Here is a 27546-nt window from a genome sequence, read left to right on the forward strand (position 1 = left end):
AATTATCTCTCTCCCTTCCTCTCTGTAAAAAATTAATGAAATATATTTAAAAAATAAATAAATAAAATAAAATAGTTTTATTTAAGTAAGATTTATATATTATAGAATTCACCAATTTACGTATTCAAAGTGTTTTAGTAAATTTTTAAAACTGCTCAACCATTACCACAATCCAATTTTAGAACGCTTTCATCCCTTGATCTGCCTGTCTTCTCCCTTGTTCCTGTCTGTATTCACTCTCCACTCTCATTCCCAGAACTAGCCAACCACTGATCTGTTTTCTAGCTCTATAATTTTGCCTTTTCTAGAAATTTCATATAAATGGAACTGTATAATATATAATTTTTAGTGCCTGGCATCTTTCACATAGAATATTATTTTTGAGAGATTCATTCATGTTGCACGTCTTAGTAGTTCTTTTACTTATTGAGGTATAACTGACATACAAAATTGCTCATGTTTAAAGTATACAGTTAATAAAATGACTTTAATATATACTTTAAAAGCATCACAACAACTAAGATCATGAAAATATCCATTCCTCCTTACCTAAGTTTCCTCATTCCCCTTTATAGTCATTGAGCCCTACACCATAGGTAATCACTGATTTTTTTTTTTGTCGTTACTGTTAACCCTTGAACATGGCTTTGAACTGGGCAGGCCCACTTATACCTAGATTTTTTTCAATAAATATATAGTTGCCCTCCATATACCTGGTTTTGTGTCCACGGATTCTAAAACCACAGATGTGGAGGAGGACCAACTGTACACAATATTCTATGCCATTTTACATAAGGGACTTGAGCACCTGCAGATTGTGTGTGTGTATGTCCTGGAACCAATTTCCCATGAAGGATGACTGTAGTTGATTTTGGGGAGTCAAAAGTTGTATATGGATTTTCAACTGTGAGGGGGGGGGTTGTGCCCCTAACCCAGGGGTGGGCAAACTTTTTGACTCGAGGGCCACAATGGGTTCTTAAACTGGACTGGAGAGCCGGAACAAAAACATGGATGGAGTGTTTGTGTGAACTAATATAAATTCAAAGTAAACATCATTACATAAAAGGGTACGGTCTTTTTTTTCAATAGTTTTATTCATTTCAAATGGGCCAGATCCGGCCCGCGGGCCGTAGTTTGCCCACGGCTGCCCTAACCTCTGTGTTGGTCAAGGGTCAACTGTATAGTAGATGTTTGCATTTTCTAGAATTTTATATAAATAGAATCATACAAAAATGGAATATACTCTTCTTGTCTAGCTTTTTTCACTTGGCTTAATTATTCTGAGATTCATACATGTTCTATTTATAGAGTTCATGCATCTTTCTTTCTTTTTTTTTTTTTTTTTTCTGCTGAGTAACTTGCCATTAGATGGATAAACGATTTTGTTTATCAGTTCACCAGTTTGGTGGATATTTGGGTTATTTCCAGTTTTTGGCTATAAGTACTACTACTCTAAACGTATATGTCCGAGTCTTTGAGTGAACACTTCTCTTGGGTAGATTCCTAGGAGTGGAATTTCTTTTTTTTTTCTTTTTTTAAAAAAAATATATTTTATTGATTTTTTACAGAGAGGAAGGGAGAGAGATAGAGAGTTAGAAACATCGATGAGAGAGAAACATCGATCAGCTGCCTCCTGCACATCTCCCACTGGGGATATGCCCGCAACCAAGGTACATGCCCTTGACCGGAATCGAACCCGGGACCCTTCAGTCCGCAGGTCGACGCTCTAGCCACTGAGCCAAACCGGTTTCGGCGAATTTCTATATAAATTTTAGGATCAGCCTGCCAATTTCTGCAAAAAAAGCCTGCAGGGATTTTGATAGGGAATGGATTAAATCAGTAGATCAATTTTGGGGAACTGACATTTAAACAATACTGAGCTTTCTAATCCAATTTATTTAGGCCATCTTTAATTTCTCTTAGCACTGTTTTGCAGTTTTCAGTGTGCAAGTATTATAGTTCTTTTGTTATATTTGTCCCTAAGTTTGGATGCTAATATGAATAGAATTATTCTTTTTGAATTTCACTATTTGACTTTTCATTGCACTGTATGGAAACACAACTGATTTTTTAAATATTAAGCCTGCATTCTGAGACCTTGCTAAACTCACTTATCAGATCTGGTAGCTTTTATGTAGATTTCTTAGTATTTTCTACTTAAAGTTTACATAATCTATGAATAGTTATATTTCTTCCTTTCCAATCTGAATACTTTTAATGTCTTTCTTGTCTTACTTCACAAGAAAGGGACTTCACTACAATGTTGAGTAGAAATGGTGAGGAATAGAAACATCCTTGCCTTGTTCCTGATCTTAGAGGCAAAGCGTTCAGTTTTTCACCAGAAATATTATGTTAACTATATATATTCTTTTTTCTTTGGTCTAGTTCAGTGGTTCTCAACCTTCTGGCCCTTTAAATACAGTTCCTCATGTTGTGACCCAACCATAAAATTATTTTCGTTGCTACTTCATAACTGTAATGTTACTACTGTTATGAATCGTAATGTAAATATCTGATACGCAGGATGGTCTCAGGCGACCCCTGTGAAAGGGTCCTTTGACCGCCAAAGGGGTTGCGACCCACAGGTTGAGAACTGCTGGTCTAGTTAAAGATCTTTTTAAAAAATTCTTTCCAAGGAACCAACCTTTGGTTCTATCAGTTCTTTCATGCTGTTTTCCTATTTCCTATTTCATGGATTTCTACTCTGATCTTCATTATTTCCTTCTTTCTACTTACTTTGAGTTTGGTTAGCTCTTTCTTTTTCCAGCTTCTTAAGCTAGAAGCTTATATTATTGATGTTAGACCTTTCAGAGCCATGAATATTCCTCTAAGCACTACTTTAACTGCACCCTCATGCATTTTTGTATTTTGTTTCAAGATAATTTTAAATTTTCCTGTGATTTTTGCTTTGACCCATGTGTCTTTAGAAGTGTTATTTTTAACTTGCAAAAATTTTGGGGTTCCCAGATTTCTTCCTGTTATTGATTTCTAATTTATTTCTGCTATGGTCCAACAACATGCTTCATATATTACGATGACCCATTTCAATTTATTGAACCTTGTTTTACTCATCTAATATATGGTCTGTCTTAGAGAAGTTCCATGTGCACTTGAAGAACATGTATATTTTCCTGTTGTTTTGTTGCATATTTGATCTCCATATTGATTAGATCAAATATGTTGACTATGTTTGAGTCTTCGATTGTCTCTAATTCTATCGATTACTGAAAGAGTGTTGAAATTTCCAATTATAATTGTTGAACTGTCTTACAATTTTTGTTCCATGTGTTTTGGGCCTTTGTTGTTAGGCACATATACAGTTAAAACTGTTATATCTGACCATTATATTTTAACTGTTGATGAAGTAAGAATATTCATGTTTATTTCCTGAGTGAAATTTATGTCTTTTGACTGTTTTAGAATTTGTCAATATTCATGTTATTACTATTGATTTTGAAGAATAAGTGTTATATAAAAGATCACTATTGGTTATATGATCCAACCCAGTTTGTCTGCCTTTTTTTGTGATGCAAAATTTGTCAATTTATAAATTCTAGTATACTTGAATTTATAATTTCCTTATAAATTTCTATTACCTTTATGCTTTCAAAGTCTATTTATATTCTTTTTTTAAAAAATATATTTTATTGAGTTTTTACAGAGAGGAAAGGAGAGAGATAGAGAGTTAGAAACATCGATGAGAGAGAAACATCAACCAGCTGCCTCCTGCACACTCCCCACTGGGGATGTGCCCGCAACCAAGGTACATGTCCTTGACCGGAATTGAACCTGGGACCTTTCAGTCTGCAGGCCAACGCTCTATCCACTGAGCCAAACCAGTTTCGGCTCTATTTATATTCTTGAAGATATTAGTTTAACATGTATATTTTTAACCTCACCACAAAGAGCCAACCTTTTATTGACTAATTGATCTTCTTTTGACACATTTAATACACCATCTTTATAGACTATATTGCTATGCATATATTTTCTTTTTATGCATGGAAATGATACTGGGTTTAATTACTATGGCTTTATAGTAATTATATGCTAACTCTCTTTCACACCCCATAATAACTTTGTTTCTTTTCAAAACTCATTGCTATTCTTATGTATTTATTGTTCCATGTGAAGTTTAGAATTAGTTTATCAAGCTCCACACATGTTTTGGGGGATAATTGGTAAATTTATTTTAACATGGCAAACGGTCTTTATATTTTTTGATGAAATTTTATATTTTCTTCATATATATTTTTCAAGTCACATTTTTTTCTTTTTTTTTTAAATATATATTTTATTGATTTTTTACAGAGAGGAAGGGAGAGAGATAGAGAGTTAGAAACATCGATGAGAGAGAAGCATCGATCAGCTGCCTCCTGCACATCTCCCACTGGGGATGTGCCCACAACCCAGGTACATGCCCTTGACTGGAATCGAACCCGGGACCCTTAAGTCCGCAGGCCGACGCTCTATCCACTGAGCCAAACCGGTTTTGGCAGAAGTCACATTTTTTCTTAATATTTTAGGATTTTTTCCTATTATATTTTTAACTGGTTGTTTCTGGGGTATAGGATTAATACCATTTAACTGTTAAGAAGGTATACTTCTTAAGTTTGCTTAGTTTTAAGATTTTTTCCAAACTAGAAAATACATTAAATTTTGTCATATTTCCCCCCCTCTTTTAATCTATTAATGACAGATCTTTTGTAAAGCTGAACCAGTTGCAGTCTTGGGCTAAAAACGACTTTTATATATTGGTAGATTTGACAAATCTGTAGTCCAGTTTTCATACCTGTAAAATGGGGACAATAGCATCTACAAAATATGTTTTTTTGTGTGAGCACCCAAGTGAATTAAAATATTGAGTAGTGCTTGGCACATAGTATGCTGCATGTGTGTATAAATTAATAGATTTATTTTTGTTTAAATAAAGTTTTTTTAACTTCTTCCTTCTATGTACTTTATTTGGTTCTGTTTTGTCATCCTTTTTAATGCAACTGCAGAGGATAGCCTAGTTCATTTACTTCAGTATACAGGTTATATATTTTCCCTTGTTCATATCCCAGAGATTTTACTAAATACAGGGTGTGTCAAAAGTAGGTCTGTTGTCGTGCGTAGGTGAAACAGTTTATTCTTGTATGATTTATTAATTATTGTATTATTTTCCATATGAACAACTATAAATCTACTTTTCCCCCACCCTGTATAATGTTTTCATTCCTGATTTTAAAAAGATTGTAATTTGTATTTTCTTTACTCATTTCTTTACTAGTTAATAATTAACTATCTTTTTCTAAATATGATTAGGAATTTTTCTATTTTATTTTTTTTCTTTTAGTGATTGATCTTAAATTTTTTTTTTTAAATATATTTTATTGATTTTTCACAGAGAGGAAGGGAGAGAGATAGAGAGAGTTAGAAACATCGATGAGAGAGAAACATCGATCAGCTGCCTCCTGCACATCCCCCACCAGGGATGTGCCCGCAACCCGGGTACATGCCCTTGACCGGAATCGAACCCAGGACCTCTCAGTCCGCAGGCCGACGCTCTATCCACTGAGCCAAACCGGTTTTGGCTGATCTTAAATTTTTAAAACATACTTTAACTCTAGCCATTCTTAGAGAAATATAATTCTATCAGCATCTATATTCTCCATTCTCATAAAGACTCAGCATATTTCTCTGGCCTCTTTCTACCCTCTTATGTTAGAGCCGTGGTTCTCAACCTGTGGGTCGCGACCCCTTTGGCGGTTGAACGACCCTTTCACAGGGGTCGCCTAAGACCATCCTGCATATCAGATATTTACATGACGATTCATAACAGTAGCAACATTACAGTTAGGAAGTAGCAATGAAAATAATTTTATGGTTGGGTCACAACATGAGGAACTGTATTTAAAGGGCCAGAAGGTTGAGAATCACTGTGTTAGAAGTATCTGTGATCAATACTTACCTAGTTCTAAGAAGAAGTTTTACTAATTTTGTTGCTCATGATTGCTTCTTGCATCCTAGTATTCCTCTAGGATCCATTTGCCTTCTTGCTGAAGAATATCCTTTAATATTTCTTTCAGAGACAGTTTGTGTGTAGTAAGCTTTTCACATCTCTGAATGTCTGACAATATCTTTACCTGGCTGTTACATTTAAACAGAGTTCTAGGTTCTAAGTTATTTTCTTTGCAGTATTTAAATGGTCATGCTCTACTTGTTTTTGTATTCATTTTGCGGGTAATCTCTTTTTTCTTTCTGATAGGTTTTCAGTTCTCTATCTTTTATGTTCTCAAATTTCATTCTAGTATGGGATTGGCAAACTACAGTCTGGGTCAAATCTGTCTTGTACAGCCAATGGTTTCACCTTTTTAAGTTTTTTTTTTAAAAAATATATATTTTATTGATTTTTTTAAAAAGAGGAAGGGAGAGGGATAGAGAGTTAGAAACATCGATCAGCTGCCTCCTGCACACTCCCCACTGGGGATGTGCCCGCAACCAAGGTACATTCCCCTGACTGGAATCGAACCTGGGACCCTTGAGTCCGCAGGCCGACGCTCTATCCACTGAGCCAAACCAGTCAGGGCACCTTTTTAAGTTTGAAAAAATATCAAAAGAAGAATATTTCATGACATGTGAAAATGAAATGAAGATATCTCAGTGTCTATGATTAAAATTTTATTGGAACACAGCCATATTCTTTTGCTTAAATAAAGCTTATCTTTCCTACTTTCACACTATAATGGCAGAGCTAAGCAGTTGGGACAGACCTGCAAAGCCTATTTAACTCTCCTTCCTTTCAGTTCCACGCCCGCCCCCAATATTCATCTCCTCCCCTTCCTCCTTTTATTTCTTATTTCAAGCTTTAGCTTTCTAGCTCTCTTAATCTCTGCTCTCCATTTCTCTTTTTCCTTCCTTCTCATCCTTCCTCTCTCCCTCCTCCTGACGTCTACTCTCCCTCAGATGGTGCCTCCCTCCACAGCTTTTCCCTTGCTCCCCCAAAGCATGTGCGTACAAACACACTTTATCTTTTAAACCATGTTGCTGTGGTAACTTTTTTATGTTTAGACACAAAAATAATCGCCATTTTATTTCAATTGCTTATTCAGTACCATAATAGGCTGTACAGTCTTGGAGCCTAGGAGCAATAGGCTATACCATATGGTCTAGGTGTGTAAGCTCGCTATAGCATCTAGATTTGTGTAAGTATAGTCTGTGATGTTTGCACAATGATGAAATGGCCTAAGGGTGAATTTTTCTGAACATATCCCCATTGGTAAGTGACACATGACTGTTTAGGATTTGGCCTAGCTGGATGCTTCTGGTCTCCCTCTTGCTTTTGGTCTCAATCAAATTCTGGTATAGATATCCTTAAATGCTGCTCTCTTTATCTGTAGTAATTATCTTCTGCACCCTCCGCATAGAACATAAGCTCTGGTTCCCTCTTCAATCTGATCCCATCTACTTTCTTTCTTTCCACGGGAAGTTTCTCTTCTTTAAGTGGTGTTCTGTATTTTTTATTTTTATGGTGTAAGAAATGGAAAATGACAGTATGCTTTAAATCAACCTCCTTGAGATGAAAAGCTGGCCTGTAGTATTACTTTTTAGAAATCCACTGATGTTTTGTTTATGGCCTAATATGTATTTAGTAAATGGTCTATGGATAAAGGTATTTTATCTATTTTCAGGGAATAGTTTATTATGACTGCAAATAATTTTTAGAGTCTTGCTTCAAAAATCTGATGTTATTCGGACAGTTTTTGTGTGTGCTCATTCTGTTTTTATTCAACCTTTGCTATCATTCCACAGTTGAACCCTTTTCTTTTAAAAAGTGAGTTTATTCCATTTCTTTTCACTGATCTAAAAATATTTGTCTTTTCTTATTTTTTAGTTTATGATGTGTGGTCTGTGTTTTTATTTTGTGTGTACAGTTTTTTTTTCTGATTGAATTAGAATATTTAGAGTAAGGCTTTTGTTTTTCAAGTGATTATTTTTAATTAATATTATTATTTTTTAAAATAGATTTTATTGATTTTCTACAGAGAGGAAGGGAGAGGGATAGAGAGTCAGAAACATCGATCAGCTGCCTCCTGCACGCCCCCCACTGGCGATGTGCCCGCAACCAAGGTATACGCCCTTGCCCGTAATTGAACCTGGGACCCTTCACTCCCCAGGCCGACGCTCCATCCACTGAGCCAAACTGGTCAGGGCTTAATTAATATTATTAAACTCTAAACTTATCAGCTTTAGAAGGTATCTGTGGAGGCCTTGCTAATTAAACTCAACATATATTTTCTTCTTCCTCTGTACATCCTAATTCAGTTAAGTAGTTATTTCTAGGATGTTACATATATATTTCTTCTTCCTCTCTACACCAGCTTTAGTTACATTATTTTACCCATAATAATTATGGTTCTGATAAATACCCTTTCTACATTGAAATGGATTGATTGCTCATTATTATTTCTTTTTAAACTAAATTTATTAAAGGGCAACATGGGTTAATAACATTATATAAGTTTCAGGTATACAACTTTATAATATGACATTTGTACACACTACTGTGTGCTCACCACTCAAAGTCTAGTCTACCTTCCATTACCATGAATTTGACCTTCTTTGTTTTGCCAATCCCTTTCCCTCTGGTAACCACCATTCTGTTGTCTGTATCTATGAGTTTGTTGCTTTTGTTTTACATCCCACATACGAATGAAATCATGTGGTTCTTGTCCTTTTTTGTCTGACTTATTTCACTTAGCATAATGCTTTCAAGGTCCATCCCGGTTGTCGCAAATGGCAATATTTCATATTTTTTATGGCTAAGCAGTACTCCATTGTATATGTGTACCACATCTTCTTTATCCAATCATCTGATGATGGGCGCTTAGGTTTCCATGTCTTGGTTATTGTAAATAATGCTGTAGTGAACACAGGGGCACATATATCTTTATGAATAAGTGTTTTCATAACTTTTTTTTTTGGGGGGGGATAGATACCCAGAAGAGGGATTGCTGGGTCATATGGTAGCTCTATTCTTAATTTCTTGGAGAATTTCCATACTATTTTCTATAGTGGCTGCAGTAACCTACACTCCAAACAACGATGTATAAGGGTCACCTTTTCTCTACATCTCTAATACTTGTTATTTCTTGTCTTATAGAAAATAGCCATTCTAACGTGTGAGGTAATATCTCATTGTGGTTTTGATTTACTTCCCCTTATAACTAGTGATGTTGAGCATATTTTCCTATATTTGTTGTATGTCTTCCTTGGTTAAGTGTCTATTCATGCCCTCTGCCCATTTTTTAATTGGATTTTGTTGAGTTGTATGAGTTCTTTATATATTAGCTCCTTATCAGAGGTATCATTTGCAAATATCAACCATTTTGTTGGTTGCCTTTTGTTTTGTTTTGTTTTTTTGATGGTTTCTTTTGCTGAGCAGAAGCATTTTAGGTTGATGTAGTCTCATTCATTTGTTTTTGCTTTTAATTCCCTTGTCTTTTGGGTTAAGTTCACAAAAATGCCTGAGGCCAACGTCCATATGTTTATTGCCTATATTTTCTTTTATGTATTTTGTTTCAGGTCTTATATTTAAGTCTTTAAATTCATTTTGAGTTAATTTTTATATATAGCGTCAGAGAGTTCATTGTTTTGCAGGTGGCTTTCCAGTTTTCCCAACACTATTTATTAAAAAGACTTTCTTTTTTAACATTGTGTGTTTTGGGCACCTTTGTTGCAAATTAGTTGCACATATGCATAGGTTTATTTATAGACTCTCAATTATGTTGCATTGGTCTGTGTATCTGTTTTTCTGCCAATGCCATACTGTTTTGATTACTGTAGATTTATAGTATAATTTGACATCAGGGAGTGAGATACCTCCAGTTTTGTTCTTTTTGTTCTCAGGATTGCACTGGCTGTTTGGAGTCTTTGGTGGTTCTATACAGATTTGAGGGGTTATTTTGTTTTCTTTTATTCTGTGAAAAATACCATTGGGATTTTGATAAGAATTACATTAAATCTTTATAACATTTTAATTCTTCCAATCCATGAACACAGAACAGCTTTCTCATTTCTTTTATTTTAAAAAAATAATTGTTTATTGTTGAAAGTATTACATATGTCCCCTTTACCCCCATTCCCCTCTAGCCTCCCCTCCCCTGCTCCCCCCCCCCCAATCCCCACGGCTCCAGGCCTTCAGCACCCTATTGTCTGTGTCCATGGGTTCTGCATATATGCATACAAGGTCTTTGGTTGATTAGCTCCCACCTATCCACCCTCCCCTGCCTTCCCTCTGAGATTCTGCACTGTGTTCCATGCTTCCATGTCTCTGGATCCACTCTGTTCATCAATTTACTTTGTTACTTAGATTCCACATATGAGTGTGATCATGTGATACTTGTCTTTCTCTGACTGACTTATTTCACTTAGCATGATACTCTCAGGTCCCTCCATGCTGTCTCAAAGGGTAAAAGATTCTTCTTTTTTACTGCTGCATAGTATTCCATAGTATAAATGTACCAAACCTTTTTTATCCACTCATCTACTGATGGGCACCTGGGCTGTTTCCAGATCTTAGCTATGTAAATTGTGCTGCTATGAACATAGGGGTGCATACATTCTTCTAATTGGTGCTTTGGGTTTCTTAGGATATATACCTAGAAGTGGTATCACTGGGTCAAATGGCAGTTCCGTATTTAAATTTTTGAGGAAACTCCATACTGTTTTCCATAATGGCTGCACTGTATTCCCACCAGCAGTGCACAAGGGTTCCTCTTCTCCACATCCTCGCCAGCACCTGTCATTTGTTGATTTGTTGATGGTAGCCATTCTGACAGATGTGAGATGGTACCTCATTGTCATTTTGATTTGCATCTCTCAGATAGTGACTTTCAGCATTTTTTCATGTCCGTTGGCCATCTATATGCCCTCTTTGAAGAAGTGTCTATTTAAGGCCTTTGCCCATTTTTAAATTGGATTATTTGTCTTCCTTTTGTTAAGTTGTATGAGTTCCCTGTAAATTTTGGATATTAACCCTTTATCAGCTGTATCATTGCCAAATATGCTGTCCCATACAATGGGATCTCTTTTTGTTCTGTTGATGGTTTATTTGCTGTGCAGCTTTTTTATTTTGATGTAGTCCCATTTGTTTATTTTCTCCTTAGTGTCTCTGCCTTAGGAGATATATCTGTAAATATACTGCTATGAGAGATGTCTGAGATTTTGCTGCCAGCTTTCCATTTCTTTATATCTTCTTCAATTTCTTTCAACTATGTCTTATAGTTTTCAGTGTACAGGTCTTTTACTTCCTTTAAGTTTATTCCTAGGCATTTTATTCTTTTTGTCATGATTGTATTGGGATTGTTTTCTTCATTTTTCTTTATGCAACAGATTTTTGTATAATGAGTTTGTATCCTGCAACTTGACTGTATTTACTTATTTCTTCCAATAGCTTTTTGGTGGACTCTTCAGGGTTTCCTATATCTAGAATTATGTCATCTGTAAGTAGTAACAGTTTTACTTCTTCATTCCCAGTTTGGAGGCCTTTTATTTCTTTTTCTTGTCTAATTGCTCTGGCTAGGACTTCCAGTACTATATTTAATAACAGTGGTAAGAATGGGCACCCTTATCTTGCTCTTGATCTTAGAGGAAAATCTTTCATTTTTTCCCCCAATCGAGTATGATTTTATCATAAATGGATGTTGTGTCTTGTCAAATATTTTCCCTACATGCATTGATAGGATCATATGATTTTTATCTTTTACTCTGTTAATGTGGTATATCACATTGATTGATTTGTGGATGCTGAACCATCCTTGCATCTCTGGAATGAACCCCACTTGATTGTGATGTATGATCCTTTTAATATATTGTATTCAATTTGCTAGTATTTGGTTTAGCATTTTTGCATCCATGTAAACTAGAGCTACTAGCTTGAAATTTTCTTTTTTGGGGGTGAGTTATTTTTGCCTGGTTCTGGTACCAGGGTAATGTTAGCTTTGTAATATGAGTTAGGAGTAGTCATTCTTGTCCAATTTTTTGGAAGAGGTTAATAAGGATTAGTATTAAATCTTTAAAAAATATATATACTTTATTAACTTCAGAGAGGAAGGGAGAGGGATAGAAACATTAATGATGAGAGAGAATCATTGATTGGCTGCTTCCTGCATGCCCTCTGGGTATCAAGCCCACAACCCTGACATGTGCCCTGACCAGGAATCCAACTGTGACTTCCTGGTTCATAGGTTGATTCTCAAGCATGGAGCTACACCAGCTGGGCAATATTAAAAATATCTTTTTAATGTTTGGTAGACTTCACTAGTGAAACCAAATGGCTTTGAACTTTTGTTCATTGTCAGTTTTTTGGGGTTTTTTTTGTAATTAGTTTCAATTTCCTACTAGTGATGGGCCTATTTAGATTTTCCTCCTAGGAAGGTTGTATACTTCAAATAATTTGGCCATTTCTTCTAGCCTATCAAATTTCATGGCATATAGTCTTTCATAGAATTCTCATGTAATCCTTTTATTTTCGTGGTGTCCATTCTAACCTCTCTTCATTTCTGATTTGAGTCTTTTTCATTTATGTAATATCATCTTCCACCTCTTCACTTTGAGCCCATGTTTGTCTGTGAAGCTGAGAGGAGTCTCCTGCAGGCAACTTATAGTTGGAGCTTGCTTTTTAATCTATTCTGCTACTTTGTGATTTTTGATTGGTGAGTTCAGTCCATTTACATTTAGGGTAACTATTGATATATAAGGACTTAACTATATCCATTTTATTTTTTGTTTTCTGGTTGCTCTTATCTCCATTGTTTCTTTCTCTTTTGATTATGTCTGCTATGTCAGTTTGGTAGTTTTCTGTGATTTTTTTTTTTTTTCTGTTTTCTTTTTTTAGGTTTTGTGTCTCAGCTCTGACTTTTTGTGTGTGTTTACCATTAGCCTCATGTAAAGTGCCTCATACATACAGTAGTCCTTTTTCTTCTGATTGCATCTTATCTTCATTCCCTTGTGAGTGGTCAGTCCTTTCCTTCTCCCCTTTCATGAATTTGTTGTCACAAATTATCTCTTTTTATATTGTACCAAATTGCAATAGCTAGTTATTTTTTAATGACATCCCATTCATTTAATCTTTATGTTTAAATTAAGTATTTAATATCTTATTCTGAAGTAGAGTTGCAATTTCCTACTTCTGTCTGATAGTCATCGTACTCAGTTTTATATACTTTATTTTTTGGGTTTTTGGTAGAAGAGCTCCTTTAAAAATTTCTTGTAAAGTAGGTCTTGCAGTAGATTCTCTCAGCTTTTGTTTGTCTGGGAAAGCCTTTATTTTTCTTCATAGCTAAAGGACAATTTTGCTGGATATGTTATCCTTGGCTGACAGTTCCTTTCAATATTTTGAATATTTCCTTCCACTTTCTCCTGGCTTATAATGTTTCCATTGAAAGATGATAATATAATAGAGTTTCCTTTGGCTGCCTTGAGAATTCTTTGTCATTAAATTTTTTTTATCCTCACCAGGAATATGTTTTTTGATTTGAGAGAGAGAGAAAGAGAGAGACATCGATTGGTTGGTTACCTCCTGAATGCACCTGACCAGGAATCAATCCACAACCTTTTGGTGTATGGGAAGATGCTCCAACCAACTGAGCCACTCGGCCAGGGCTTTGTCATTAATTTTTGATAGTTTGAATAAAATGTGTTTTGGAGAAGATATTTCTGGGTTGATAAAATTAGTTGTTCTGTTAGCTTCCTTTATTTCGAAAGTCCAGTTCGTTCTATAGGCTTGGGAAGTTCTCATCAATTATTTCTTTGGGTAAGCTCTTTGTTCCCTTCTCCCTCTCTTCTCCTTCTGGTATATCTATTATCCTTATGTTCCTCTTTCTGACGGAGTCAGATAGTTCTCGTAGAGTTCTTTGATTTTTAAACACTCTTCTTCCTTCTAGTTTCTGTCTTCGTGTTTGCTAATTCTCTCTTAAGCAATTAAGTTCTTCATCTCCAGATTTTCTGTTTGGTTCTTTTTGATAGTTTTAATCTTTTTGGTAAAGTACTCCTTATGTTCATTAATTTTATTTTTGAGGTCATTGAACTGCCTTTCTAAGTTCTCTTGTAACTCACTGAGCTTCTTCACAACTGCAGTCTTAAATTCTCTATCATTTAAGTGACAGTCTTCCATGGCTTCTGGAGGCTTTTCATTTTCTTTAAGTGCTCCCATGTTACCTTAGTTGTTCATGGTATTTTATGGATTGTTTCTCGGACACAAATTTGAGCTATTCAGCTATTTTCTTGTTTAGATACTGTTTTGATCTCAACAATTCAGCAGGTTGACAGGCAGGGTACTTTCCCCCCCAGTAGATGGTGTTATAGCACAAGTTTTTGTTTTCTCTTACTTGCACTATTTGTGCCTCTGGGATTACAGTGGATTGGTATTATTTCCGTTAAGGAAAATGCCATGTATGCACTGGGGTAATGGGTGTCCTCTGTGACTGGCTTGCTTGGGTTATGGGGCATCACCACTGTAATGGGGGGAATAGAGAACTGGTGTGGCAGGCAATGGAGAACTGGCTTTGTGAGCTCCTAGAACTATTTCCTTTTCACTAATGGTCACTGGCCCCACTGCTAATAGAATTGATGGGGCAAGGGAGGCAAGTAGCAATCTTATGGCTCTACCTCTCTGCCAGCAATCACTGTAGGCACTATTGTACAGCTTTCTCTACCTGGCTGTTTGGATGGGTGGGAAGTTTGCCATGTTGTGGCTCCATCCTCTGCCAGCAATGGCTGTTGGCACCACTGTACTGTCTAAGACTTCCCAGCCACTTCTACTGGGGTTTTCCATGATGGGAAGGGAGGAAGGGAGATGCCTTTTCTCTGAGGAACACTGCTTCTGAACCTCTTATACTCTAGGTCAGTGGTTCTCAACCTGTGGGTCATGACCCCTTTGGCGGTCGAATGACCCTTTCACAGGGGTCGCCTAAGACTATCCTGCATATCAGATATTTACATGACGATTCATAACAGTAGCAACATTACAGTTATGAAGTAGAAACAAACATAATTTTATGGTTGGGTCACAACATGAGGAACTGTATTTAAAGGGCCAGAAGGTTGAGAACCACTGCTCTAGGTGGTAGTGTGAGGGATCTAGCTCGACTTCTCCATTACTACCATTCTCTCTGGGGCTGCAGTGGGCACCCAACTGTGTCTGCAGCCATCATCTCTGTCCTTTTCCTTGTCTCGCTTCCATATCTCATTCCAAAAGGCCCACCTTTAGATGTACCATTGGGTAAATCATTCAGGTATGTTTGTGTGTTGAACAGGCAATCCTTTGTTGAGTTATAGTTGTCTGATTTGTTGTAAATTTAAGGATAGAAACAAAGGAATCTTCTTACTCTGCCATGCGGCTGATGTCACACTATTATTTCTTTTCCACCATGGCTGCTCTATGTCTGGGCTCTTTATTGGTTGGTTTCCTGGTTTTATGATTATGTCCTTTTTAAAGAAAAGCTCATGGATGCTATATTCCCTCCAGTTATTACATGTTTGAAAATGTCTATTTGTGTTTTCATGCTTGAATGTCATATTGGGTTAGTGTAAAGTTTCTGGGTATAGACTTTCTATCTCTGAGAAAGTTGTAAATATTGTTTCACAGTCTTCCAGTATTTATTTTTCTGTGGAGGTATCTGAGCCAAGACTGATTTTTGCCCTTGTCTGGTGACTTGCATTTTGAAAAATGAACCCCCTCCCCCATAAGCTTTTATTTACCTTTGAATTCTGATAAATTCACCACACATATCTGGGGTCAATAATTACAAGTATTTCCTAGATTATAAGAGAATCTTGTATAAGAGAATTTGATCTTTCAGAGTTACGTCTTCATTTCAAAAAAGCTTTTTTATTATCTTTGAATTTTTTCCTATTCTGCTTGCCCTATCCAATATATACACTTAGTGGCCAGATTATTATGACCACCCCATCAGTACTTCGTTGGGCCACCTTTTGCCTTCAATACTGAGGCGATTCTTCTTGGCATTGACTCCATGAGATGTTGAAAGTGATGCGAAGAATCTGATACCATGCCTGATGAATACCAGCTGCCTGATGGCTCTTTTAACTTTGTCCCACAAATGCTCAATTGGATTGAGACCTGGTGATTGTTGGGGCCACCTAAGCAAGGTAAAGTCTCCCTCATGTTCTTGAAACCACTCCTGCACAATACGAGCACCGTGGCATGGCACATTGTCTTGTTGGAAGAAGCCATCTCCATTGGGATACACTAACATGATAGGATAAACTTGATCAGCAACGATACTGGGTATTTGTGCTATTCAGATGTTTATAATGGTCTGGCCTTCTAGCAACTTCAGTGCAAAATTATAGCTAATTTGTCTACAAACGTCAGGTGGTCATAATAATCTGGCCACTAAGTGTGTGTGTGTATGTATAAGACCACCATCTTTGTTGGGTTAATTTGCAGAGTCACTCTGATTGGCTGGTGGGCATAGAGTGACACCAATTTGCATGTTTCTCTTTTATTAGTGTAGATGTCAGATCCCTTTTGTTTTTCTTACACTTAATTTTCTTTCTGATACTTATTTTGTTCATAGGATAATTTTATTAATCTTCCTATTAGACACTTAGATTGTCTCAGAGTTTTCACTGTTACAAGTATCCACACACGTTCTTAACAGCAGTGATGTTGCTTCATAAGATCAGTAAAATTGCCCTAATTCTGCCTAAGGATGCTCAGTGTCAAAAACCTTTAAATCAGGTTTGTGAATCCACTTGCCTGTCTTTTCTTTGTATGCAGTCTCGGGATAATCAATGAATGATGAATGATTTTAAGGGTTTCCAGGTCATTATCATAAAAATGAGACCCTAGTTTTGTGACTAAACATATTAAGGAAATCTTCAGATTAAAGAAAGTGGTTTGGTGATGGCTTCTTCATTACTCTCAAAAAAGATTTTGAAGGCTTAATGGTAGGGGTGACAAATGGTATGGTCTCTATGTAGGACTAACTGATGTTATCTATTGAGCTGGATATTCTATTTATTCCACTAGATCTACTCTCCCCCTAGCTCTGTGTCCGAGGAGGGTGACCAAATGGACCACAGCAGTGGGTTCTTATCTTTTGGTTTCTGGTTGGAAGCTAATGGAAAGTGCCAGCAGTATACAGTCAGGTGACTCTCTCCATAGTTACTATCTTCAAGTTCCAATGATGGTTTCATCTCCTTGTCCTTTTAGGCGTAGCAATGGAAATGGCTCCATACTGTTGCTAGTTTTGGATGTCTGCATCATTTCTTGTTGGTTTTTCTAAAATCCTAACGCTTTGCAAGTATGCTATGTTTGCTATATACACATCTAGTAATTTATCCTACATGAGTATAAAGTAACAGGTATATGAAATTATTCTTTGTGGCACACTCTCTCTCTGGGAAGCATGCCCACGCCATTCCCTTCCCCCTCTTCTTCGCCCACTTCTTCCTCATAGGCATGCATCTCATAAACTCTAAAGGACATCGGGAGACTTGCATTTAGGAGAGCAATAGGCAGCAGCAGCTCACCCAGGGCTAACCATATGAAACCATCTCCAAGGCCCTCTTTCCTCTGACTTCCCAGAGAACTAAGGCAGACCAGCCTAGGTCTCTATTGTTGCTTCCTCTATGCTAAGCACTTCCTTGTTTCACTGTCCCCAGCTTTTATAAATGTTCGCTCGTAGTAAAAAAAAAAAAATTATTCATTGCAACATATTTCTAAAGTGAACTATTAAAATATAATGTCCACATACAGAGGATTGTAAAATAACGGTATAACAACAAAGTGGACTATTATGCAACTGTAAAAAACTTAAAACATTCATTAGATATAGCTATGGAATAGTTTCCAATTTATTGGCTTGTTTTTCCCCTCAACCTTCAGTTATTCTTTTATTTTTTAAATATATTTTTATTGATTTCAGAGAGGAAGGGAGAGGAAGAGAGAGATAGAAACATAAATGATGAGAGGGGCCGAAACCGGTTTGGCTCAGTGGATAGAGCGTCGGCCTGCGGACTGAAGGGTCCCAGGTTCGATTCCGGTCAAGGGCATGTACCTTGGTTGCAGGCACATCCCCAGTGGGGGGTGTGCAGGAGGCAGCTGGTTGATGTTTCTCTCTCATCGATGTTTCTAACTCTCTATCTCTCTCCTTTCCTCTCTGTAAAAACTCAATAAAATATATTAAAAAAAAAAAATGATGAGAGGGAATCATTGATTGGCTGCCTCCTGCACGACCCATACTGGGTATCGAGGCCACAACCCAGGCATGTGCCCTTAACTGGAATTGAACCTGGGACCCTTCCGTCCATAGGCCAATGCTCTATCCACTGATCCAAACAAGCTAGGGCTGTGTGTGTGTGTTTTGGGAACATTTAATATGAGCTCTATCCTTTTAATATATTTCGTAAGTGTACAATACCATATTTTTAACTATAGGTAACTATGTTGTATACTAGCAGATCTCTAGAACTTACTCATCTTGTATAATAGAAACTTTATATTATGGAAAAGGCATGGTACCAAGCTGTGGATATAATATGCTACCATATGTGTAAGAGAAAAAATAAAAAATGTATATTTGCTTTTATATACATACACACACACGTGTGTGTGTGTATCTATCTATCCATATATGTACATACATGCAACAGAGAGTGAGAATGTGAAGAAGAGAGTATTTTTGGGTACAAAATAAATAATAACAGTGGTTGTTTTAAGGGAGGAAGACTGAATAGTAAGAAACTTTTGACTATTGTTTTTTTGAATATTAAATTATATGAATGTACTGCTTATTAAAAATGCACTATTTTAATAATAAGTATTCATTGAGAGCCTTAGAGAAACAATGACTAAAGAAGAATTAGAGGAGGAATGCCTAGGTGATAGAAAGAGCCAACAAATTATAAAGTTATGAAATGTTCTAAGCAGTGAAAGTCTCATGATTTAATTTCTTATCATGGTCCTTTTGTGGGATAATACACTATTATAAATTCCATGTAGAAGTTACTTCGTGTTCAGGGTTGAATGCAGAAGACCATATATGATAAAGATTTGTTTTAAACATGATCATCTTTTATTACTTAAAAAAGCTTTTCAGTTCTTCTGGCCTCCTTCCATATTTACAGAATTCACTGACATCACTAACAAAGTAGTATGACTGCACAACAATCTTAGTTTCCAGTGAAAGGTACAACTTCATTAAAGGAAACAGGACATGAGGAGACTCTTCAGGAAATTAAGAAGGAAAGAGAAAGACTGCTGAGGAAAATATTCATTCAACTAAAGTTGTTTAAAATCACTCATGTTTATGATACTCAAAAATTGTAAAAATAGGAAAGGATTACTAGCTTGATTTTTTAAGGTGGTTTTAATATTTCCTGATATGGGTACCTCTCCTAAAAAGGTTCTACAAGACACAGGGAGATTCACTTACCCTTCCTGGAACTGTGCTTGGGCAGACTCCTCCGCTACAAGCGTCTCATACTCCTCAGCAGCAAACCTGTCCCAGTCAGAGGGCTCAGGCATGTCATTCTCCACATCCTGATTGGAAAGAGTACCGCACAGAAAAGAAAAAATAATTAAAGACAAAGAACTGGAGATAGGTTTATGGATCACTGAAAAAAAAACTATCTGAAAATGTTTCATTGTTAAAAGAAGTGCTAAAGTAATAATACTCCTAAAGTGATTTTCCACACCTGCAATCACAAATTATAGTCTACTGTCCATCAGCTAAATTCTTTAGGTCTACATTCTTTAGCCTTGTAATCAGAGACCTTTTTCTAGACACTTCCTCCCTGGCACTTTGCCCAACAGCTATCTGGAGTGACCTGTGGGTTGCATATGACACCTGCATATGCCACCCCTTCCTCTGGCAAATTTTTACTGCTTCTTTAAAATCCAGGTCAGCCCTAGCTGGTTTGGCTCAGTGGACAGAGTGTTGGCCTGCGGACTGAAGGGTCCCAGGTTCAATTCTGGTCCAGGGCACATGCCCAGTGTGCTCGATCCCCAGTGTGGGGTGTGCAGGAGGCAGCCAATCAATGATTCTCATCATTGATGTTTCTATCTCTCTCTCCCTCTCCCTTCCTCTCTGAAATCAATAAAAATATATTAAAAATAAATAAATAAATACAATAAAATCCAGGTCAGATACCATGTCATCTCTGCTGTCTTCCTGGAAACAGCCTTTCTACCTCAAGTCATTGCTTTGCTATAGTATATGCTTGGTTTCCACCTTTTACTATTCTGTCTTTTTCATCTCTATATACCTATTCTTTATATACTAAGTCTTTTTCATTTCTATATAACCAGTGTCTCTTCAACAGTGTCTGGAGTTTAACTGAGCACTTTCTGACTAATCATTTTTTTCTTTTTTTTGCACATCAGAACAAATTTAATTAGCTCCTCCTATAAAGAAAAGTAAAATTTAAAGGTAAAATATAACAGTAAAATTTATAACACAAATAAAAGAAATAAAGGGGGGAAAGGCCATTTTCTTTTCCTTCTATAATATTGACATCATGGATTATATATTCCAGGTAAAATATGTTTTTCTATAATGATAATGGATTAGCATTTTCCTAGGATGTAGGGTTAATTATGCCTAGGAGAATGCAAATACCTAAAAATTGATCATACAATGTGTTAATTATTACACTTAATCCATTTTAGGGACTCCAACCCAACCTTTTAACATTCTGAAATTTGCATGCGTTTTTAGACTTACAATTGGCAATGAGTATTTGTATTTTAGGAGGTGATCTTTGTATTCTTACTACTATTTAGGTCAAAAGGTTATAAACATGTAGAAGGAAAGGAAAAGATTGTAAAAGTTTCCTGTTGTACTCCTGTATGACTCAACTGAAAGTCTTTTTGTATTAACATAATTTTTATTTTTAAAACAGGGGAATGAATGTTGAAGGGGAAGTGGAGATATTCTACTTTTTGTTTGTTTTTGGACATGGGTCGTATGTTCAGGTTTTCTGAGGGTCCATAGGTTTTTGTATAGGGAAGGGTGCTCATCTGTTTTAGGTGTAGAATGATTTCAAACTGATAGTCATGAACAGTGATCACTAACACTTGAAAAAGTGTTACATTATCTGAAGTTTGTTTATCATAGAGAGCTTCTAGTTGTCATTATGATGGGGAAAGCTATTTGCCAGGTCATCCCAGAAATGCATGATACAATTAAATCAAGTCCAATATACTTTCTAATACAGATGTACCTTTTGACATATTTTAAAATTAGAAGTTTTTTCAAACACATCTTTTTGTAACTCGTTTCTAATATATATGTAAATGCACATGGGCCATACAATTCACTCAATGACAGGCAGATGTAGGTTATCTAAACTTGATTAGCTGTCTGAAGAGATGTGCTCTAGGTCCTTTATGCTCTTTTCAGTATGTGATGAAATGTTTTCAATGTTACCTCTTTAAATATCAAGTTCTTGCAGACAGAAACCATATTTATCTGTAGCACACCGCCCCTGATATTACAACCCTCAAATAGAAGTTAAAACTATACTGTACCTTCTGGACTGCAAAGGGATCTCTCTGTTCATGGTCTAAGTATTTCTCCAGATTAAAGAAAGTGTCATAAAAGATGTGAGCCATTCTGCATCTCTTCAGATCTCGTAGAGTTATTTTGCCTATGTAAAAACACAGGGCGGGTAAATTCCAAGACCTGTTTTGGCAAGTGAAAAAAACTTCTACTGAAGTTTAAAAAGTATATGTAAACATTTATCTATAATAATAAAAGCATAATATGCTAATCAGACCAGTCGTCCTTCCGGACAAAGCCGGGGCTGCGAGGGAAGCCCAAGGTCCCCGGTGCCAGAGGGAAGCTGGTGCCAGCAGTTGGGGGAAGAAGGCCTACTCTTGCACGAATTTCATGTATCGGGCCTCTAGTTTTATTATAAAAGTCCCATTTCTTTCCTTTTTTGAGGTAAAATTCACATAACATAAAATTCACTATTTTAAAGTGTTTTAAGTGGCTTTTAGTACACTCAGTGTTGTGCAACCATCACCACTATTGATTTCCTTAAAATTTTCTTCACCTTTCAAAAGGGAACTCCATACTCATCAAGCAATCCCTCCTCCATCTCTTTTTACCCCCGCCCTCAAGCCCCTGGCAATCACTAGTTACTTTCTGTTTCCATGGGAAAAAAATCCCATTTCTTAAACAGGATTTGCATCAAGTGTTGGTTCCACACTAATAGTAAAGGAGAAACCTAAAAACTGTATTTTGGAAGCTTGCATGAAAGACTCTGTAAAGTTAAATAATTTAGGACAATCAGGATTACATGCCCCACGCTATTACAGAGATGACCAGTGAAAATGGCTCTTTATGCAATGTTACCATCACTGGCTGGCTTCACCAGGTCAAGCATCTGACACAGCAAATCATGGAATGGCAAGGGCTCGATGCCCATGGCTTCCATCCGTTCACACTGCTCCTCATAGAAATACTCCAGCTCGTACATGGAGAGCACACCATCCCCATCCACATCCATGCAGCGGAACCAATACTCGATGCTAGGAGAGAGGGACACTCATTAGCAAAGGTCCTTTATTCATTCAGATTTATTATTGCCCACCTTCTTTTTAAATAAAAGTTACATATGTGTGCGATTGCCTCACACCTGTCAGGCTATCATAAAAATATCAACAAACAAGTGTTGATGAGGATGTGGAGAAATGTGGAGAAAGGGAACTCTCGTGCACTGTGATGGGAATGCAGATTGTTGCAGCCACTCTGGAAAACAGTATGGAGTTTCCTCAAAAAATTAAAAATGGAACAGCCCTTCGATTCAGCAGTTCCACTTCTGGGAATATATTTAAAAAAACCCTGAAATACTAGTTTGAAAGAATATATGCTCCTTTATGTTCATTACAGCATTATTTACAACTAGAGGCCCACTGCACGAATTCGTGCATGGGTGGGGTCCCTCGACCTGGCCAGCAATCGAGGCCTATCAGGGTCAATCAGAGCCAGCTGGCCGGGGGGAGGGACTGTGGGAGGTTGGCTGGCCATGGGAGGTTGGCTGTGGGAGCGCGCTGACCAATAGGGGGCAGCTCCTGCATTGAGCGTATGCTCCCTGGTGGTCAGTGTGTATCATAGCTACCAGCTGGTCATTCGGTCGACCAGTCGTAACAGTCGCCTAGGCTTTTATATATATAGACTAGAGGCCCGGTGCAGAAAAATTTGTGCACTCGGGGGGGAAGGGGGGGTTCCTCAGCCTGGCCTGTGCCCTCTCGCAGTCTGGGACCCCTCGGGAGATAACGACCTGTTGGCTTAGGCCTGCTCCCGGGTGGCAGAGGGCAGACCCAATCCCTAGGTGCAGCCCCTGGTCGGGCTCAGAGCAGGGCCGATTGGGGAGTTGGGGTGCCGCCCCCTGTCATGCACAGAGCAGGGCGGATTGGGAGGTTGCGATGCCACCCTCAGTCATGCTCAGGGTAAGGCCGATTGGGGGGTTGGGGCACCGCCCCCTGTCACACTCAAGGCAGGGTCGATGGGGAGGTTGCGGCACCACCCCCGTCACGCACAGAGCAGGGCCAATCAGGGGGTTGGGGCGCTGCCCCCTGTCACTCACAGAGCAGGGCCCATCAGGGGGGTTGGGGCTCCGTACCCTGTCACGCACAGAGCAGGGCCAATCAGGGGGTTGGGGAGCTCCCTCCTGTCATGCTCAGAGCAGGGCCGGGGTTGAGGAGCTCCCCCCGTCACTCACAGAGTAGGGCCGATAGGGGAGTTGGGGCACCACCCCCTGTCACACACAGAGCAGGGCAGATCAGGAGGTTGGGGCGCTGCCCTCTATCACCCACAGAGCAGGGCTGATCAGGGGGTTGGGGTACCGCCACTGTCACACTCAGGGCAGGGCCAATGGGGAGGTTATGGCTCTACCCCATCACACACAGAGCAGGGCCCGTGGGGGGGGGGGGGTTGGGGCACTGCACCCTGTCACACACAGAGCAGGGCTGATCAGGGGGTTGGGGCGCCGCACCCTGTCACACACAGAGCCGCAGGGCAATCAGGGGGTCGGGGAGCTCCCCCCATCAGGCACAGAGCAGGGCTGATCAGAGGGTTGGTGCGCCTTTCCCTGTCACGAACAGAGCAGGGTGGATAGGGAGGTTGTGGCCCCGGCCCCTGTCAGACACACAGCCACAGGGAGATCAGGGGGTTTGGGCGCTGCCCCGTCACGCTGATCCCAGTGCTGGGAGGCCTCGCAGCTCCGCTGATACCGGTGCTGGGAGGCATATTATCCTTTTACTATATAGGATAGAGGCCTGGTGCACGGGTGGGGGCCGGCTGGTTTGCCCTGAAGGGTGTCCTGGATCAGAGTGGGGGTCCCGCTTGGGTGCCTGGCCAGCCTGGATGAGGGGCTGATGGCTGTTTGCAGCTGGTCACACCCCCTTCAGGGTGGGGGTCCCCACTGGGGTGCCTGGCCAGTCTGGGTGAGGGGCTGAGGGCTGTTTTCAGGCTGGTGGGTGACTGAAGCTCCCAACTGCTTCTTTTTTTCTTTTAATTCTGGGCCAGCTTTAGCTTTGAGGCTTGGTTCCAGCTCTTAGGCCTCCGCTGCTGAAAGCAGGTATCTGGTTTGTTTGGGTTCTATAATCGAAACACTGTTTCAACCCCAGCTCTAAGATCCCGGCTGGCTGAAAGCAGGTTTCTGGGGTTTTGTTTAGCTTCTATATTTGTAACAATGTTTCAAACTGCAAGCTCAGAGGCCGGCAGCGGCAGGCGGGGAACGTTGGTTTCCTCTGTCACTGAAGCAAGCAAGCCTCATGTTCGCTTCAAGCTGCCTGGCTGCCGGCCGCCATCTTGGCTGGCAGTTAATTTATATATTGCCCTGATTAGCCAATGGGAAGGGTAGTGGAGGTATGGCTAATTACCATGTTTCTCTTTTATTAGATAGGATAGCCATGATTTGGAAACAGTGCAAGTGCCCATCAGTTGATGAGTGGATAAAAAAGCTGTCATACATTTATACAATGGAATACTACTCGGCTATAAAAATGAAGAAAATCTTACCTTTTGCAACAGCATGGATGAACTTGGGAGAGTATTATGCTAAGTGAAATAAGCCATTCAGAGAAAGACAAGTACCATATGATTTCTCTTATATGTGGAATCTAATGAACAGAATAAACCAAGTGGAGGCATACTTATGGATACAGAGAACAGACTGATAGCTGTCAGAGAGGAGGAGTGTAGGAGCCTGGGTGAGAAGGGTGAAGGGATTAAGCAAAGAAAAAAAAGAAAGACTTATGGACACAGATAACAATATGGCAGAGGGAGGAGATAGAAGAAGGAAAAAGCGGGATAAATAGTGACAGAACACTTGCCTTGGGGTGGTAAACTCACAATATACAGATGATAGAGTTTAGACTTGTATACCTGAAACCTGGATAATTTTACCCCAATAAATTCAATTAAAAAAATAAAAGTTACATATGGGTATAAAGTTCAGACTCAGAGAAATAGTTTTATAAAATTTGTAAGGAGAGTGGAATCTAAGTAACAAAATAAACTGATGAACCAAGTGGATCCAGAGACATGGAGAGGGTGAGTGGGTGGGAGGTAATCAACCAAAGACCTTCTATGCATATGCGTGTAACCCATGGACACAGACAATAGGGTGCTGAAGGCCTGGGGTGGGGTCGGGGGAGGGCTGGAGGGGACCAATGGGGTTAAGAGGGGACATATGTAATACTTTTAACAATGAAGATTTAAAGAGAAAAAAATTGTAAGGAGAAATGGCAGACCCATTCTTTCCTTTATTTTTCCTTCCCCAGAACCAACCACTTTCTACACCTGATTATTATGGTTTTTATCTTATATTTTCAGATAAGAGGCTTATATTACTCCTCTCTTACATTTCTGTTTTAAGAACTGTATATTAATTTCACACTATGAAAGACGAGGTTTCAGCTTTTTTACCACTCATCCCACTTTACCTACATGCCCTTCCCAATCTCTTATTTTAAATTACTGAACATTCAGAATGTATAACTATATTTTATCTCGTATTTGTTTAGTTTTCTGTGTACGTATTACTAATTTAACCCCCCCAAAATCTCTGCCTGTTTTCTACATCCATAATTAGTCCCATCATGTATTCCACTAGTTAGATTTTCTTGATGAAGTATTTCTTGGTTCCTTCTGACCTACTCTAATTTGAACTAGCTGATCTCAGGGATTGGTTCACAGTTTCATTCTAGGGATTCCTTTCACCTTTTTCCTGTTTCTTGTATCGCAATTTTCCTCATTCTTAGTTTACTTCCTTGTTTAGTGTAAACACATCCTTCAGTAGCATGGCAGGTAAATTTTTTGAGACTATGAATAGTTGTAAATACCTTTTATCTGCCCCCTAACTTGGTTGGTATTTTGGCTAGTTATAGAATTATAGCTTGGTGGTGGCTTTTCCTTCAGAATTTTAAAGGCACTGATCCATTGTCCTCTATCTATCTAGTATTGTTGAGAAGTCTAAAGCCATGTTGATACCTGATCCTTTGTAACCTGTCTTTTTTTTTAGTTTTTATTTTCTTTGAAGCCTGTAGAGGTTTCTCTGTGTGGCTAGTATTTTGAAATATTATTAAGTACCTTTATTTGGGTCTAATTCACCTATTTTGCTGGGCTGAGAGCCTGCTCAATCTGGAAACTAGCATCCTTTAAGTTCTTAGATATTTTCTTTTTCTTTTTTAAAAATATATTTTATTGATTTTTTACAGAGAGGAAGGGAGAGGGATAGAGAGTTAGAAACATCAATGAGAGAGAAGCATCGATCAGCTGCCTCCTGCACACTCCCTACTGGGGACGTGCCCGCAACCAAGGCACATGCCCTTGACCAGATTCGAACCCAGGACCCTTAAGTCTGCAGGCCGATGCTTTATCCACTGAGCCAAACCGGTTAGGGCTTAGATATTTTCTTAAAGTATTTTATTTCTTCCCTGCCTAGCATCAAAGAGAAAAATGAATGAAAAAATGAGGATAGTTTAAGGAACTATGGCACAACATTAATCGGAGAAACACTCATATTATCAGGGTTACAGAAGGAGCAGAAAGAGAGAAAGGGGCAGAAAACTTATTGAAGACATAATGGCTAACTTCCCTAACATGGAGAAGGAAACAGACATCCAGATCCATGAAACCCAGAGAGTTCCAAATAAGAGGAATCCAAAATACCCACACCATGATACATTATAATTAAAGTGTCAAATAGTAAAGACAATGAGATAACCTTAAAAGCAGCAAGAGGAAAAACAACTTCATATGTATAAGAGAATCCCGCCGCTCCCCCCAAATACTAGCAGCAGAATATTCACCAGAAACTAGGTAGGCCAGAAGGTGGCACAATATATTCAAAGTGCTATAAGAAAAAATAATTCCAACAAAGAATATCTGAATTACCTATCTGGCAAATATGCCAATCAGAATTGAAGGAGAGTTTTCCAGATAAATGAAGCTAAAAGAGTTCATCACCACTAAACTGGCCTTACAAGAAATGACAAAGGGACTTTTTTTTTTTTCCAAA

The 27546-nt window shown here is 38.4% G+C and overlaps 1 protein-coding gene across 7 annotated transcripts in view; it reads right to left on the reverse strand.

Moving 5' to 3' along the window:
* PPP2R3A (protein phosphatase 2 regulatory subunit B''alpha) overlaps nt 1-27546 on the reverse strand; it is a 170133-nt gene that overhangs the window by 27830 nt on the left and 114757 nt on the right. For all 7 annotated transcript variants that reach the window (XM_059663871.1, XM_059663865.1, XM_059663867.1 and 4 more), the window contains 3 exons: nt 22374-22549; nt 21545-21663; nt 19449-19555 (listed from right to left, as the gene is read on the reverse strand). In XM_059663871.1, the coding sequence (XP_059519854.1) occupies nt 19449-19555; nt 21545-21663; nt 22374-22549 (402 nt within the window). The remainder of the gene's footprint in view (nt 1-19448; nt 19556-21544; nt 21664-22373; nt 22550-27546) is intronic.

The sequence above is a fragment of the Myotis daubentonii genome, chromosome 14, assembly GCF_963259705.1.
Source record: "Myotis daubentonii chromosome 14, mMyoDau2.1, whole genome shotgun sequence".
NCBI lineage: Eukaryota > Metazoa > Chordata > Mammalia > Chiroptera > Vespertilionidae > Myotis > Myotis daubentonii.